At 39.7% G+C, this 18,026-nt stretch overlaps 1 protein-coding gene across 2 annotated transcripts in view; it reads left to right on the top strand.

Moving 5' to 3' along the window:
* The first annotated feature begins 316 nt into the window (after positions 1 to 316).
* The window catches only part of TAF2 (TATA-box binding protein associated factor 2), a 105,525-nt gene continuing 87,815 nt past the window's right edge, over positions 317 to 18,026 (top strand). For both annotated transcript variants that reach the window (XR_012514165.1, XM_074387084.1), the window contains exons 1-3: positions 317 to 678; positions 1,455 to 1,508; positions 9,316 to 9,476. Coding sequence is in view for 1 of the 2 variants with exons in the window: in XM_074387084.1 (XP_074243185.1) it covers positions 595 to 678; positions 1,455 to 1,508; positions 9,316 to 9,476 (299 nt within the window). In the remaining variant the exon portion in view is untranslated. The remainder of the gene's footprint in view (positions 679 to 1,454; positions 1,509 to 9,315; positions 9,477 to 18,026) is intronic.

The raw sequence follows: 18,026 nt of genomic DNA, 5'->3' as shown, positions 1-18,026 counted from the left end.
AGACTTCACACTGCTCCATCAGCCCGGTTTCCAGCACCCTGTGGCAGCCTATTTCTACCTGGCTCGTCGCAAACTTTATCCCCCATTCTTCTCAATGTGCTTGTACTAGAAAACTTTACCTTCCCTCCTTTCCTTCCTGCTCTTCTCGCCTCACCCACTAGTTTCTTCGCTTTCCTAAACGTTAACAATTCTCACGCACCGTGTGCTTGGGAAAAGGCAAGCGCAAACATGCTGGTACCGCAAGCCCTGCCCGTCGGCAAGACTTCCTGGTTCTACACCCTCCGCCGTTCCACTTCCGCTGACGTCGGAGGTCAGAGGTTACAGACAAGATGTCTGCTCACGGCCGCTTTGAGCAGTTGCGGAGAGGAGCATCTCTGGGACAGAAGCTTGTCCATGGCGGCTTATAGGAGCTAGGTCGGAGGAGCGAGGTTGAGGCGGTAGCGACCCTTGAGGTCGCTCCCCTGGAGGTCAGCCGGCTGAGGAACGTGACTTTTGGGGACCGCAGGAGAGCGGGGAGTGTGAGCTGCTATTGACACCAGTAATGCCCGGTTTCCCCCAGGGAAGCCGGGAAGCCAAACTCCGCGGGACCGCTTCATGCCGCCGACTGGTTTAGAGCCCACCAGAATGAACAGGAAGAAAGGAGACAAGGGCTTTGAAAGCCCAAGGCCATATAAATTATAAGTATTTTTTCATTTCCCTTCCTTCCTTTTGGTTTTGTTGCCATTAGCTATATATTGTGATTGCTTGAAACTGACTTGGTGGGCCTGGGATACCTAGTGGGAAAACTAGAATTTACTCACTGTGATTGAAATGGTGTTCGTACGGGAAAAATGTTTTGAATGACAGCGTTATTCAGCAAATTTAATTCTCGTTGCAGGTTACTAAAGTTTTTTTCTAAGTGCTGTACTAGATTATTTCTGTCAAATCTATTTTCATGACTGTTGCCAGATTTTTAAAAATTATCCCAATTCGTAGAGCGTTTTTTTTTTTTTTTTTTTTTTTTTTTTTTTTTTTAAGACGGAGTCTTGCCCTTTCGCCCAGGCTGGAGGAGGGCAGTGGTGCGATCTAGGCCCACTGCAACCTCCACCTCTGGGGTTCAAGCTTTTCTCTTGCCTCAGCCTGCCGAGTAGCCGGGATTACACGCAGGTGCCACCACGCCCGGCTAATTATTGTATTTTTAGTAGAGACGGGGTTTCACTGTGTTGGCCAGGCTGGTCTCCAACTCCTGACCTTGTGATCTGCTCGCCTCGACCTCCCGAAGTGTTGGGATTACAGGGTGAGCCACTGCTCCCAACCCCAGTTCATAGAGTTTTAAAATAAAATGAAATGTTGACATGTAATTTTGAATTAACTTAGAACATAGCCCTAATTTATACCTGGATAGATTTATACTTTCATTTAACAATAGAATTTATTTTTTTCCTTATTTTCTTCTTATGTTTATTAACATTACAACCCATCAGGTCGTCTGCATCAACAACATAAATTTCCAGAGAAAATCGGTTGTGGTAAGTTTATTCTCAACAATTATAAAAAGTAACAAGTCCACCCCTCAGAGTTCTTAGAAAGTTAATACTCTTCCAGATAATTGTGTTTCAAGAATAGGTAAGAATTAAAATTACGGTCTATATGATTACAAGTTTCATAGACCTTCCACTAATACCTGTCACCTCCCAAATTCTCTCATTTTTTTCAATTTCCTAATTAAAATTTTATTCCTCTTTATCTGGTGTATAACATGAAAACATGTATAGCCAAGCATTTTAGAATTGTGCCTGAAACAAGTATAAGCCCACAGTGACACTTCTTCTATGAAAAAACTTAAGATTAATACACTCACTGATTTAGCTTCTAAGAGGCCACTTTTGCTTCTTGACTGACTTGGTTTAGGTGTTGCTTTGTAGTGAAGTTTTAGACAGAATATTTGAGATCTAGAAACCCTCTACCTCCCCCACCCCACCCCTGCCACACACAATTTAGATGTATGGCTTGCTGTTATTATCAATTTTAGGAAAAAGCTTGAACACTCAAGGTTTTTTGTTTGGTTTGGTTTTGTCTTTTTGAGACAAAGTCTTGCTCTGTCACCCAGGCTGCAGTACACTGCTGTAATCTTAGCTCACTGCAACCTCCACCTCCTGGGTTCAAGCAATTCTCCTACCTCAGCTTCCCAAGTAGCTTGAATTACAGGTGTGCACCACCAAGCTCACCTTATTTTTGTATTTTTAGTGGAGTCAGAGCTCCCGAGTAGCTTGAATTACAGGTGTGCACCACCAAGCTCACCTTATTTTTGTATTTTTAGTGGAGTCAGGGTTTCTCCTTGTTGGCCAGGCTGGTCTCGAACTCCTGATCTCAAATAATCCACCTGCCTTCTGCCTCCCAAAGTGCTGGGATTATAGGCATGAACCACTGCACCCAGCCGAAAACTCAAGTATTTATTTAATTTACTTTTTTAGGGCTACCTCTATTACATAGGCTAAAATGTTAATGAGAGCTGATTTTCCTTGAGTGATGGTATCAGCTTCTCTGTCAGATTTGTTATTTGTGTATGTATATGTTTACTTAGGATGAGCTGAATAGATAGAAAAATGTCACTTTTCGTAAGAATCATTGAATCTTAGATTTGTAATGTGCCTAAAAGGTTTATTAAATCTAGTCTCCTCATTTATGGAATTTCTCATGCAGTATTCCCTATATTATGTACTTTGTGTCTTGTAGTAGGATACTTTATGAATTGGGTAGAAAAGATAAGGGAATTAGGGAGTCTAGTTCAGAGGTTACTGCAGTAATCTAGAGGGGAAATGGTGAAGGCCTAAATAAAGATAGCATTAGCGAAAATGGAGTCGAAGTAGAGTTGACATGATTGAATTAGTGAACATAAATTTAGCCATTAATATATGTAAGATCTTCTTACATATATATATATATATACACACACATATATAAATAATATACATAAATAAATATATATATATAAATATATACATATACAAATAATATATGTAAGTATATATATATATATATATTTTTTTTTTTTTTTTTTTTTTTTTTTTGAGACAGAGTTTCACTCTTGTTACCCAGGCTGGAGTGCAATGGCACGATCTTGGCTCACCACAACCTCCGCCTCCTAGGTTCAAGCAATTCTCCTGCCTCCGCCTCCTGAGTAGCTGGGATTACAGGCACGCGCCACCATGCCCAGCTAATTTTTTGTATTTTTAGTAGAGACGGGGTTTCACCATGTTGACTGGGATGGTCTCGATCTCTCGACCTTGTGATCCACCCGCCTCGGCCTCCCAAAGTGCTGGGATTACAGGCTTGAGCCACCGCGCCTGGCCATATATGTATATATATTCTTACGTATATATGAAGACTCAATCTTCATAATTACTCTGTGAGGTAGATAATATTTTAATCCTAATATTATATATTAGGCAGCTGAAAGAATGGAGGTTAAGTAACTTTCTTAAGGGCATAAAGTTGGAAAATGATGAAACCCTTTTTAATCAGGGATGACCTAAGAGTCCAGTGCACTTCATATTATCATTCCTCCTTCCACCTCTGTGGTCCCTGAGGAATCAATAGACAGAAGTTGCACATGGCTTTTTCAGGATTGCTATAACGGAGTTGTGGATGCCTTAAGTTTCCCATTGGAAACTTTGGTTGGATTGGGTGTGGGTTAGGATCTTGGCAGGAAATAAATGGCAGATACACAGATGTTAATTGAGGGAAATGAATGGACCATTTAGAACAGAGTTAAGAGAAACCAGCATGAGGTGGAGGAACCCTCTGAGCTAGCAACAGTGAGGAACAGTTGCCATTTCTAGGCCTGAAACAACAAAGGGAAGAAGTTACTAGAACCTACTGTCGCCATGGAAAGAGTCACATAGGATCTGTGTCTTTTAATAAAAGAATGAAGCTACTGTTTACCTGCAGCCTGGCAGAAAGGAATCTAGGGTAATTAATATAAACTTGCTTTCCTTCTGCTTTCCAGTTTCCTTTTTGTGGAAACTGTTGGACCAACTCAGTCAGAAGCCGGAAGGGTAGAGCCTGGTTAATGCAACTCCTAGGGTATTGAGTAGGGTAGAGAACAGATCAGGAGGGGCAAAAGGAAAATAATCAGAACAGACTACCTTTTTAACCCCAGCACATCCACTGTTGCTTTTGTTGAGATGAAAAGCTAGTGCTCCTAACGTTGGGACTTGCAAAGTCCTATGAGCCCCTGAAAGAGTTGGCAATGGCTGAACACTTGTTTTTTAAATGAAGTGTTACTTGAACACAGCCATACCCATTTATTTATATATTGACTATGGAGGTTTTGGAGCTGCACTGGCAGAGTTGAGTAGCTGAGACAGTGACTGTGTGACCCACAAAGCCTAAAATATTTCTGTCTGGCCCTTTAAGAGAGGGTTTGCCAAACCCTGAGCTATTCTATTAGTGTGAGAAATGACACTTCAGCCCTGTTCCCACCCAAAATATTAGTTACCTTTACTATCGTTTATGCAAGATAATGGAAAGAAAACTGATTAAAAGAAACAGTGTAAAATTTAATTGCTACAGTCCCTGCTTTCCTTAGCTGGTAGCTTGGCCAAAGTTGATATACACTGCTTTATTTCTCCACCCCTTTGGTGTTTCCTTTTTCTTCTGCTGACATTTCTGTTGGGATGAACTAGACTCTTGTTTCTTTTTGTTTTCTGAGATGGAGTCTTGGTCTGTTATCAGGCTAGAGTGCAGTGGCACAATCTCAGCTTACTGCAACCTCTTGGGTTCAAGTGATCCTTCTGTCTCAGCCTACTGAGTAGCTGGGACTACAGGCGTTTGGCACCACGCCTGGCTAATTTTTTTTGTAATTTTAGTAGAGGTGGGGTTTCACCATGTTGGCCAGGATGGTCTCGATCTCTTGACCTTGTGATCCACCCATCTCAGCCTCCCAAAGTGCTGGGATTACAGGCTTGAACCACTATGCCCGGCCTAGACTCTTGTTTCTTTAGGACCTTCACTGTTATTTTCACTGCTGTTTCTCTTGTCTTTATTGGCTTGTTGTTGTTTCTGTTGCCTAGGACTGTTAGTCAGTGGGGATCTGAGAACGGCACGGGAAAGACTTGCCTCCATGATTTATTTACCTCCCAATGAGTCTCTCCCACAACATATGGAAATTCAAGATGAGATCTGGGTGGGGACACAAAAACCATATCAGATAATTTCAGTGGACTGATGACTGCGTAAGTTGTAGTGAACTGAAGAGGAAGTTGGAACAGTGAACATACAGGAATTTCTGTTTGGAAGATATGAGAAAAAGAAATTCATTTGAGGGTAGCGTAGGTCTACAGGCTTTTAAAACCTTGGGTGTTGATCATGTCTGTAGGCAAAGGGAAAAAATTTGTAGAAAGGAAAGATTGTAATTGAGGAAAGAGAAATACAGCAATATTTCTAACAATGCTATTGAGAGTAGCCGCTAAAGGACCACTGGATGTATCTTTTTTTTTTTTTTTGAGACAGTATCTTACTCTGTCGCCAGGTGCCAGGCTGAAGTGCAGTGGCGCGATTTCGGCTCACTGCAATCTCCGCCTCCTGGGTTCAAGCATTTCTCCTGCCTCAGCCTCCCAAGTAGCTGGGACTACAGGCGCGCACCACCACGCCCAGCTAATTTTTGTATTTTAGTGGAGATGGGGTTTCACTATGTTGGTCAGGTGGTCTCGATCTCTTGACCTCTTGATCCACCTGCCTTGGCCTCTCAAAGTGCTGGGATTACAGGCGTGAGCCACCACACGCGGCAGATACATCATTCTTAAACAGAAGTAAAGATGGGTACATGAAACAGAGGGGCAAGAGAATTTGTAGTTGACAGAGGAGTGATTGAATTTCAGGATTTAGGGTGAAGGAACAAAAGTAGCCCCAGGAGTGCCAAGAAGATTATGGTGAGAAACTGGAGGAAGTCAAGGACAGGAGGATTTCAGGCAGCTGGGCAGGAGGACTGGGAGAAAAGTAATGAGAAGAGTGACAGGAGAGACATTGCGAACAGTTGAGTTCATAATGTCAGCGTCGGAGCAGTTGCAAGCTGTGATGAAGTGGTTTTCAGAGTGTGATCTTGATTCTTCCCGGATGGAAGTGAAGATGGTAGAAATTGAGGTCAAGGAACTTTGAGGCAGTCTTATTGGATGGAACAGACACATCTATATTCAAGTCACTTAGAGTGATGGCAGACATGTTACAAAAGAAGAGTATGTGGCCAGGTGCAGTGGTTTATGCCTGTAATTCCAGTGCTCTGGGAGGCCGGGATAGGAGGATGACTTGAGGCCAGAAGTTCCAGACCAGCCTGGGGAACATAATAAGACCCATCTCTATTGAAAAAAGTTTTTAATTAACCAGGCATGGTAGTGCATGCCTGTAGTCCCCAGCTACTCTGGAGGTTGAGATGGGAGGATCACTTGAGCTTGGAGGCTGAGGTGAGAGGATCACTTGAGCCTGGGAGGTTGAAGCTGCAGTAAGCCATGATTGCTACACGGCATTCTAGCCTGGGTGATGGAGCAAGACCCTGTCTCTGAAAAAGGAAAAAAAAAGCAAGAGTGTGAGCCTTCAGCAAATGTTGGGGAGCTGTATAGATAAGAAGCATAGAGGATGGTGTACCTGTCTAGCATGAACATAAACGATAAGCAGAAAAGAATAACAAAAACATCTATTAAGCATATACTCGGTGCTAGCTGCAATTTTAAGTATACTCCATGTATTAAATTGTTCAGTCGTTTTTGTTTTGTTTTGTTTTTTGAGATGCAATCTTGCTCTGTCACGCAGACTGGAATGCAATGTCACAATCACAGCTCGCTGCAGCCTCAACCTCCCAGGTTCAAGCAGTCCTTCCACTTTAGCCATGCCTGGCCGTTCGGTTGTCATAATAACAGTAAAAGGCCAGTAGTGTCATTATTTTTGATGAGAAAACTGAGGCACAGTGAGCTGGGGTCACCAGTCCAAGATCATACAATTGCTAAGTGGTAGAGCTAGAATTTGAATACAGGGAGTCTACCTGCAGAACACCTGCTTTTAACTGTGACACTGTGCTGCCCTTACGCTTATAGTGTACATTAAATTAAAATCCTATAAATCACCCAGAAGCAGTAGTGGAAACTAGGAGAATGCTTATTTTCTGCTACCCTCATTTATAGTGAATGGGAGAGTAAGTAGCTTCTTGTCTAGGAGGATTCAGGAGCCATTTCATTTAAGGCTAGAGGGTAGAGAGGGTGTTTTAGAAAAGGTTGAAAGGCACAGGGGAAATGTTGTAAATGGAATGTGGGCTCCAGGAGGATGGTTATCTGTGAAGTGGTGGGGAGAGAGCAGCAAGGAGTGAGAGGCTAGATGACCGCAGGGCCTTGCAGATGACCAGTGGCTAAGGGTGGCAGAGATTGAAGACCTGTAGAGGTTAATGGGTCTGAATGTTTCAGGCAGGTGTAGGTTAAGAGTCCTAGGTGGTGTTAGAGACTTGATAGTACAAGGAGACTGGGCTTTTCGTATCTTCCTGAAATGCGTTCCTTCATTCTATTATTGTTACCAGAGTTTAGAAAGCCAGATGCTGTTCTTACGTCCCACCCAAGCAGCTGTTGACAGCACTTTCTTTAATCTTTTCTTTTGTAGTTGTCTTGGTTCTAATTCTTATTTTTCAGCTGATTTAAGCTCATTTAAATTTAGAATGGTCATTGGATGACAGGTATGCTAATTAAAGGGATTCTGGTTAGTCTTCTTACAGCTGCTCAGTTTACACCTTTAAACACAGAATCTTTATCAACTGTATTTTGACGTTTGCGCTTCTGTTTTTCTGCATTTCTAGCACAGATCTGTGCAGATTGTTCTAATTTAAGAGTGTATGGCTCTCTTCTTACTTAGGAATTGAGAACAAAGGGGCTGCAGAATCTCTAGGCTTTCTTGAGGCAGTTGGGCTAAATGTTACCTAAAAACAATTATTGCATATTATTTGAAACCTTTCTACCCAGAGGCATTATGGCATAGTGCGAATCATTTGGAATCATTTAGATGTGTTTGAATCTCAATTCTCTACTTATTAGTGACCTAATTTTTTTTTTTCTTTTTCTTTCTTCTTTTTTTTAAAGACAGGGTTTCACCATGTTGGTCAGGCTGGTCTTGAAATCCCGACTTCAGGTTGTCCTTGGCCTCCAAAGTGCTTGGATTACAAGCATGAGCCACCACGCCCGGCCAGTGACCTAATTTTTTTTACCTTTGTTATCTGTAAAAAGTTCTTTTTAAAAAATACTTTGCAGTAGTATTTGCAGTAGCTTCTCTGTAAAAAGTATAAAGTACTACTTGTCTCTTAGAGTTGGTATTAGGATTAGAGGGAACATAGGAAACTATCTAGTGCAGTGTCTGGTACATGGTAGCAGCCATTTTTAAACCTTTTTTTTTTTTTTTTTTTTTTTTATACAAGATGGGGTTTCATCATGTTAGCCAGGCTGGTCTTGAACTCCTGACCTCAGATGAGCCACCGTGCCTGGTCGGTAGCAGCCATTATAATCTATTTGTCTGTGGTTACTATCTGAATTTTGTCTTAGTTATTTCTGTTACAGCCTCTGAATGTTTTCTGTTTACTTTGGAGCCCCTGAAATATTACTGTTTATACCCTCCCTTGTTTTATGTTTGAGTACATCAGTTTTCAACCAGGATATTAAAATCACACTGGACATACATTCCATGATTCATCTGTTCGTCTTTTCCATTGATTCAATGCAGGAGGAAAGTCTGTATTTAACTGGTTTTCGTGTGTCAGATACAGATAGATTGCATACCATGCAGCTAGCATGGTAAAACATGGATCTGGATATACTGTAACAGCAGATTTTCCCTACTTGCCTTGATATCTTTTATAGCGCTTGCCACCTCATAAGCAGAAACTCATACTTGTTAGCTTCAGTGGTATAATTTTTTACCCCATTTTTTTCTTCCATCTTCTTCCCCTCATCAGTCTTCTGGTTTTGATTCTCTTTCTGCTGTCATTTTTTTCTTCCTCCCTTTTTAGTCCTAGTCTGCTTAGAAATTCTGGTTTTTGAGAGTAGCAAGCCTTTTACTTTTTTCTGACTGCCTAATTTACACTGATAGTGAATATGAACCACCGGGATGATAAAGTTTACGTAACTCACACCCATTCAGTCACTAGGACAATCATGTTTGAAATTAAAATACTTGGAAAACATATGTGTGTGTATAGCTATTTGGGATTTTGCCTCTGGAGTGTAGTATGTCTATAAGTGGTAAAAATAAAAACTATATTCTGAAACATACCAATCTTTGTAATGAAGTTGTTACTCTCTGTCTTTACAGGGATTTGTGGAACTGACCATATTTCCCACAGTTGCAAACTTGAATAGAATCAAGTTGAACAGCAAGCAGTGTAGAATATACCGAGTAAGGATCAATGACTTAGAGGCTGCTTTCATTTATAATGATCCAACCTTGGAAGTTTGTCACAGTGAATCAAAACAGTAAGTTGTACACTTTAAAAGTTATTAATTTTAACAGTTTTTAAAAAAATATTTTTAATGATCACATTAGTTTTTCTCAAAAGATTTTTTTTTTTAGATTGTTACTAGGCTTTGAATCCCAATCTTTTTTTCTAATTAAAATACCTGTTTTACCACTCTGTACCTTTGGTTCAAGTGATTTAGCTAGCTGTGCCCAACATAGTTCTAAGTTTCCCTTCTTCATGTTAAAATTTTAAGGAAGCATTATCTAGGAACTTTAATTCGATTATCTTAGTAATTTTTTTTGCTTTTAATGTTTTTCTTAACTATTTACTCCGTAAATATTGAAAGTATTTTCAGTGGGTTAGATGGTTACTGTAGTCTGTAGACCAGAAGCTACTTTAAAATATTCTGTGAAATATTTTGACTGCTATATTATAAAAATATTATGTCTAAAATAGCTCATTTATTCGCCTTAAATAAATATTGCATCTATTGAGGCTACTTGTGATTTTTATCATTAAACATATTGCCGCTATCTGTTATGTTGTATTTTCTTTCATACTTTGTTTCCATTGGGTGTGTGTGTGTGCCCGCCCGTGCACATGTGTGTGCTTCATTTTTTGGTCATCTTTATGGTTAAATAATACTCCATTTGTTCAGTCTGTTATAATTTGTATAATTATTCTCCAGTTGTTCGGTCTCTTATGATTTGTATAGTTATTCTCCAGTTGTTTGGCATTTTGTAGTCATAAGTAGTGAGTGAATGTTTTCGCACATACAAATTTTTTCCCTTTGGATTATTACTTACCATTTCTAATGTCTCTTTTCAGTATTTTACCTGATTGTGCCTTAGTATTTAAATTAGAATAAATTAGTATATTTGTGGGCACTTGCTTTTCAAAGCTTTGATAACATTGGGTTGTATCATTTCTGTGATTCTTTGTGTTTTGGGTAGGATGCCAAAACTTTATCATAAACTTTTTAGTCAAAATGATATTAGTCTAGATGTATAATATTGCCTTAAGGTGTAGCAGTTCTCAAAGTGTGATTCCCAGACAAGCATCACTGTCAACTGGGAACTTGTTAGACCGGCCAGTTCTCAAGCAATACCTCAGACTTATTGATAGGGTCCTACAGATTGTGTTTTGACAAGCTTGCCAGGTGATTCTGATACAGACTGAGGTTTGAGAACTGCTGTAAGGAATTGCAAAGGTTTAGAAGGGAGGCTTATTTTTAGACATATTTATGGTCTCAATAATCATTGGTTTAAAATCTTTCACATTTAGAGAGGTGATACACAAATGGGATTGGAAAAATTCAGGGAATCTCTGATTTACTCCTCTAACTTTCCATTTCACAAAGGTGAGTTGTTGAAATTGCATTTCTTTTAAAACTACATTTGGGGCCGGGCGCGGTGGCTCAAGCCTGTAATCCCAGCACTTTGGGAGGCCGAGGCGGGTGGATCACGAGGTCAAGAGATCGAGACCATCCTGGTCAACATGGTGAAACCCCATCTCTACTAAAAATACAAAAAATCAGCTGGGCATGGTGGCGCGTGCCTGTAATCCCAGCTACTCAGGAGGCTGAGGCAGGAGAATTGCCTGAACCCAGGAGGCGGAGGTTGCGGTGAGCCGAGATCGCGCCATTGCACTCCAACCTGGGTAACAAGAGCGAAACTCCGTCTCAAAAAAAAAAAAACAAAAAACTACATTTGTAGAACTGACATAAAAAACTTACCACAAAATTATCTGCATCCCTTTCCCCCCAGAAAACAAAAACAAAAACATCTACCTTTGGGGTAGTTAGTATACACTACTAATAAATGAAAGGTCACCTGTTAAAGAGCAGATAAGGGACCCATTGCCTTGCGTGAAAGCCAAAATACCCACCCTATCCAGCCTAGAACTCTGCATTTGATAAGATGCCTGTTTGTCAGTCACAGAAGACAGTGTCTGTACATCTTTTTTACTAATAAATTGTTTTTGCCGCCCAGGTCTCAAGATAATCTGTTATTGTAATGACAGGGCTCCTGGTCTGTTAAGGAAGCAAGCTTTACTTTGTTATTTTTATTTTGATGATATTCTCTAAAATTTTTCTATAGTGATATGAAAGATGCCTCATTACTTTTAGTGTTCTAAATCACTAAATCACTAGTGTTTAGTGTCTTTCCTAGAAGATAGTTTTTCCACAGACCAGCGGGGTAAAGGGGGTTCAGGATGAAACTTCTACCTCAGATCATCAGGAATTATATTCTCATGTGTAGCCTGTGACCTACATCTCTTGCATACATAGTTCCCAATAGAGTTCAGGCTCCTATGAGAATCTAGAGCTGCTGGTGATCTGACAGGAGGCAGAGCTGAGAAGGTAATGCTTGCTCACCTGCTACTCACCTCCTGCTGTGTGGCCTGGTTCCTAACAGGCTGCAGACCTGTTATAAATATATTTATAGTATAAAGAATGAAAAGGAAGTTCTAAAAAAGAATCTTCTCAAAGATTAGTTTAGGAAATTGGGAAAGATGGAATATATTTAAAATTTTTCTTTTGGCTAGAACCATAGCTCTGTTTCCCATGACCACTTAGTAAATGCTTGGCCAATAAATAATTGACTAGTTTGCTTGACTATCCCTGCTTTTTTGCTTAGCTTTAGAATCTTGATTACTCTTGGGTGATTTTCAGCATTTTGACTTCTGTTTATCCTCTGAATTATTCAAAAAGAATTTGAAATTGGTGTTAGAGTTTTATTAGTCAAAAGTTTTAGGAAGTAGCTAATGAAATTGGTGTGAATGATAAACAAGTATGGATGGTGGATACCCACTATTAAGTTACTGCACAATTTCTAGAGGAAAACTGCAGATTTGTGTCTCATATTTCTGATTGCCACAGCAAAGAGACTTTTTTTTTTTTTTGAGACGGAGTTTCGCTCTTGTTACCCAGGCTGGAGTGCAATGGCGCGATCTCGGCTCACCACAACCTCCGCCTCCTGGTTCATGTAATTCTCCTGCCTCAGCCTCCTGAGTAGCTGGGATTACAGGTACGCACCACCATGCCCAGCTAATTTTTTGTATTTTTAGTAGAGACGGGGTTTCACCATGTTGACCAGGATGGTCTCGATCTCTTGACCTTGTGATCCACCCGCCTCGGCCTCCCAAAATTCTGGGATTACAGGCTTGAGCCACCGCGCCCGGCCAAAGAGACTTTTTAAGATTCATAAGGCACAAGACAAAAACACAATAATTATTCAGAAGAAATACTAAGTTTATTAGCAGTTAGATGAGACTTTTTTTTTTTTTTTTAATTATACTTTAAGTTCTGGGGTACATGTGCAGAACGTGCAGGTTTGTTACATAGGCATTACACGTGCCATGGTCATTTGCTGCATCCATCCCCCCATCATCTATATTAGATATTTCTGCTAATATTATCCCTCCCCAATCCCCCCAACCCCTGCTGTTCCTCCCCTAGCCTCCCCACTCCCTGATAGGCCCTGGTATGTGATGTTCCCCTCCCTGTGTCCATGTGTTCTCATTGTTCAGCATCCACTTATGAGTGAGAACATGCGGGTGTTTGGTTTTCTGTTCTTGTGTCAGTCTGTTGAGAATGATGGTTTCCAGCTTCGTCCATGTCCCTGCAAAGGACATGGACTCATCCTTTTTTATGGCTGTGTAGTATTCCATGGTGTATATGTGCCACATTTCCTTTATCCAGTCTATCTGTGATGGGCATTTGGATTGGTTCCAAGTCTTTGCTGTTGTAAACAGTGCCACAATAAACATATATGTGCATGTGTGTTTATAATAGAACGATTTATAATCCTTTGGATATATACCCAGTAATGGGATTGCTGGGTTAAATGGTATTTCTGTTTCTATATCCTTGAGGAATCGCCACACTGTCTTCCACAATGGTTGAACTAATTTACACTCCCACCAACAGTGTAAAAGTGTTCCTATTCCTCCACATCCTCTCCAGCATCTGTTGTCTCCAGATTTTTTTAATGATCATCATTCTAACTGGCATGAGATGATATCTCATTGTGGTTTTGATTTACGTTTCTCTAATGACTAGTGATGATGAGCTGTTTTTCATATGTTTGTTAGCTGCCTAAATATCTTCAGTTGAAAAGTGTCTGTTCATATCCTTTGCCCACTTTTTGATGTGGTTGTTTGTTTTTTTCTTGTAAATTTATTTAAGTTGGATTCTGGATACCAGCTCTTTGCCATATGGATAGGTTGCAAAGATTTTTTTCCTTCTGTTGGTTGGTTGCCAGTTTACTTGAATGATAGTTTCTTTTGCTGTGTAGAAGCTCTTAAGTTTATTTAGATCCTATTTGTGTATTTTGGCTTTTGTTGCCATTGCTTTTGGTGTTTTACTCATGAAGTCTTTGCCTATGCCTATGTCCTGAATGATATTGCTTATGTTTTCTTCTAGGGTTTTTATGGTGTTAGGTCTTATGTTTAAATCTTTAATCCTTCTAGAGTTAATTTTTCTATAAGATGTAAGAAAGCTGTCCAGTTTCAGCTTTCTGCATATGGCTAGCTAGTTTTTCTAATGCCATTTATTAAACCGGAAATCCTTTCCCCAGTTGCTTGTTTTTGTGAGGTTTGTCAAAGGTCAGGTGATTGTAGATGTGTGGCGTTACTTCCAAGGCCTCCGTTCTTTCTATTGGTCTATATTTCTGTTTTGGTATTCGTACCATGCTGTTTTGATTACTGTAGCCTTGTAGTATAGTTTGAAGTCAGGTAGTGTGATGCCTCCGTCTTTGTTTCTTTTGCTTAGGATTGTTTTGGCCATGTGGTCTCTTTTTTGGTTTCATATGAAGTTTAAGGTGTTTTTTTTCCAGTTTTATGAAGAAAGTCATTGGTAGCTTGATGGGGATAGCATTGAATCTATAAATTACTTTGGGCAGTATGGCCATTTTCAAGATATTTGTTCTTCTTAACCATGAGCATGGAATGTTTTCCATCTGTTTGTGGCCTCTCTTATTTCCTTGAGTAGTTGTTTGTAGTTCTCCTTAAAGAGGTCTTTCACATCCCTTGTTAGTTGTATTCCTAGGTATTTTATTTTCTTTGTAGCAATTGTGAATGGGAGTTCACTCATGATTTGGCTCTGTTTATTATTGGTGTATAGGAATGCTTGTGATTTTTGCACATTGATTTTGTATCCTGAGACTCTGCTGAAGTTGCTTATCAACTTAAGGAGATTTTGGGCTGAGACAATGAGGTCTTCTAAATATACAATCATGTCATCTGCAAATAGAGACAATTTGACTTCTTCTTTTCCTAATTGAATACCCTTTCTTTCTTTTTCTTGCCTGGTTGCCTTGGCCAGAACTTCTGATACTATGTTGAATAGGAGTGGTGAGAGAGGGCATCCTTGTCTTGTGTCAGTTTTCAGAAGGAATGCTTCTAGTTTTTGCCCCTTCAGTATGATATTGGCTGTGGGTTTGTCATAAATACCTCTTACTATTTCAGGATATATTCCATCAATACCTAGTTTATTGAGAGTTTTTAGCATAAAGGGCTGTTGAATTTTGTCGAAGGCCTTCTCTGCATCCATTGAGATCATCATGTGATTTTTGTCATTGGTTCTGTTTATGTGATGGATTACATTTGTAGATTTGTGTATGTTGAATCAGCTTTCCATCCCAGGGATAAAGCCGACTTGATCGTGATGGATAAGCTTTTTGATGTGCTGTTGCATTCAGTTTGCCAGTATTTTATTAAGTATTTTCACATCAATGTTTATCATGGATATTGGCCTGAAATTTTCTTTTTTAGTTGTGTCTCTACCAGGTTTTGGTGTTAGGATGATGTTGGTCTCATAAAATGAGTTAGATAGGATTCTCTCTTTTTGTATTTTTTGGAATAGTTTCACAAGGAATAGTACAAGCTCCTCTTTGTACCTCTGGTAGAATTTGGCTGTGAACCCGTCTGGTCCTGGACTTTTTTTGGTTGGTAGCCTATTAATTACTGCCTCAATTTCAGACCTTGTTGTTGGTCTATTCAGAGATTCAACTTCTTGCTGGTTTAGTCTTGGGAGGGTGTAAGTGTCCGGGAATTTACCCATTTCTTCTAGATTTACTGATTTATGTGTATAGAGTTATTTGTATTAATCTCTGATAGTAGTTTATGTTTCTGTGGGATCAGTGGTGATACCCCCTTTATAATTTTGTGTTGCATGTATTTGATTGAAAGACATTATTTTAAAAGAGAACTTTGGGAAAGGCAGATAGCTAAGGTCTTTAGCATGCTCCTAGATGTTTCTGATACTTACTTCTAAAATAACTTTCATTCTTTAATGAACCAATAAAGCTAAAACAGAAATTACATGTAGCAGTTTTAATTTGTGGTAAAATTTGATTTTACCATTGATTTTTTACATATAAGTATGTCTTAACACTGAAAGAAGTAATGTACTATACTATTTAATCACATTTTTAGATTATTTGTTTTAAAGTTAAGGTGCCATGCCCTCCTATTTTTGATTGAAAGAGTGTGCTTACAATGGTTGAGATTCAGCTCTTTTGAAGTACAGGGGAATGTAAAGAAAAGAAACATTTGGATAAGAGGCTGAAAGGCACTTCTATCTATTTTATCCAACTCTTAGCTGACATGTTAACATTACGTATACTAACAGTTTAGAAACATACTGGTTATGTAACATGTATAAGCTTCTCTCTTTTTGCTCTACTGTTTGTCAGTAAAATAATTCGGCACTTGAAGTTTTTCTGCATATATTCTGTGTGTGAATCTTATGCTTTGTAGATAGATTGGAGATTGTCTCCAGAGGAGTTACGGCCCTTTGGTGTTTTTGTTTTTGCTGTACTTCTCTTTTCTTAGAATAAGTTAAATGTAGACTTTGTTTCTGTGGATGGGTAACCTATAGTGGCTGATAGCTCTTTTTTCTCTTTATTTCTTTCTTAGATAGGCTTTGCCACTTTGAGAAGCCCTTTTTTTCTTTTCTTTTCTTGTTTTTTTGAGAGGGAGTTTTGCTCCTGTTGCCCAGCCTGGAGTGTAACGGTGCAATCTTGGCTCACCACAACCTCCACCTCCCAGGTTCAAACTGTTCTCCCGCCTCAGCCTCCTGAGTAGCTGGGATTACTGGCATGCGCCACCATGCCCAGCTAATTTTGTATTTTTAGTAGGGATGGGGTTGCTCCATGTTGGTCAGGCTGGTCTCGAATTCCCGATCTCAGGTGATCTGCCCACCCCAGCCTCCCAATGTGCTGGAATTACAGGCGTGGGCCACTGCACCCAGCCTTTTTGTTTTTGAAAGGGAGTCTCGCTCTGTCGCCCAGGCTGGAGTACAGTGGCACGATTTTGGTTGTCTGCAACCTTTACCTCCCAGGTTCAAGTGTTTCTTCTGCCTCAGCTTCACAAATAGCTGGTATTATAGGCACATGCCACCATGCCCAGCCGATTTTTTTTTTTTTTTTGTATTTTTAGTAGAGACGGGGTTTCACCATATTGGCCAGGCTGGTCTTGAACTCCTGACCTCATGGTCTGCCCACCTCAGCCTCACGAAGTGCTGGGATTAGAGGTGTGACCAACCACGCCCAGCCAAGAAGCTCTTTTTTCTTTTGATTTCGTAGAGTCTGTATGTTAATGCAGACTTTGAAGCTTTTAAATTGTTTCATTAATGTCACGTAATAGAAATTGTTAATTCTCCTGTTGATTATGGTTAAGTAATATCAGTATTTTAACTCAGCTGCAATGTTGCACTGCTAGTTGGTTTATTAGCATTATAATTAAATTATCTTAGAGCTGGAGGGACATTAGGGTTCATTTAGTCTATATTTCAACATGAAGTCTATTTCGTCTTCTGCTTGAATGCTTCCAGTTCAGCAGAGCTCATAATCTATTTTTCTTCATTTTTTTATTTTTATATTTTTAAATTTAAAGACAGAGTCTTGCTCTGTCAACCCAGGCTGGAATGCAGTGGTGCAATCATAGCTTACTGCAGCCTTGAACCCCTGTGCTCAGGGCGTCCTCTGCCTTAGCTTCCTGAGTAGCCAAGACAATATGTGCGTGCCACCACATTTGGTTAATTTAAAAATTATTTTGTTTTGTTTTTTAATGGATGCATGATCTCACTATGTTGTCTAGACTGGTTTTGAACTCCTGGCCTCAAGTGGTCCTTCTGCCTTGGTCTCCCAAAGTGCTGTGATTACAGGCGTGAGCCACCATGCCTGGTCCTCATTATATTTTAAAGCTTCCCTTTCATTATTTATAAACGCTGAAAAGTTCTTTATTATATTAAGCAACAATTTGTTTTGCTTTAATATTCACAAACTTAACCTAATTAGATAAATATCTTTCTCATAAGTTTTCTCTTCTTCAGGCTACAGAATTATTGAGATTACTCTCAACCATTCCTCATATTAGAAACTGTTTCTCAATTTACTTCCATCCTCTTTGTCCTTCTCTGGATAATCTCAGATTTGATATTGTGTTTTCTTTTTTTTTTTTTTTTCTTGAGACAGAGTTTCGCTCTGGTTACCCAGGCTGGAGTGCAATGGTGCAATCTCGGCTCACCGCAACCTCTGCCTCCTGGGTTCAGGCAATTCTC

Source organism: Saimiri boliviensis, chromosome 15 (genome assembly GCF_048565385.1).
Source record: "Saimiri boliviensis isolate mSaiBol1 chromosome 15, mSaiBol1.pri, whole genome shotgun sequence".
In the NCBI taxonomy this organism is placed as follows: Eukaryota; Metazoa; Chordata; class Mammalia; order Primates; family Cebidae; genus Saimiri; species Saimiri boliviensis.
The sequence above is the reverse complement of the archived record's forward strand: the minus strand, read 5'-3'. Positions and strand labels throughout refer to the sequence as shown.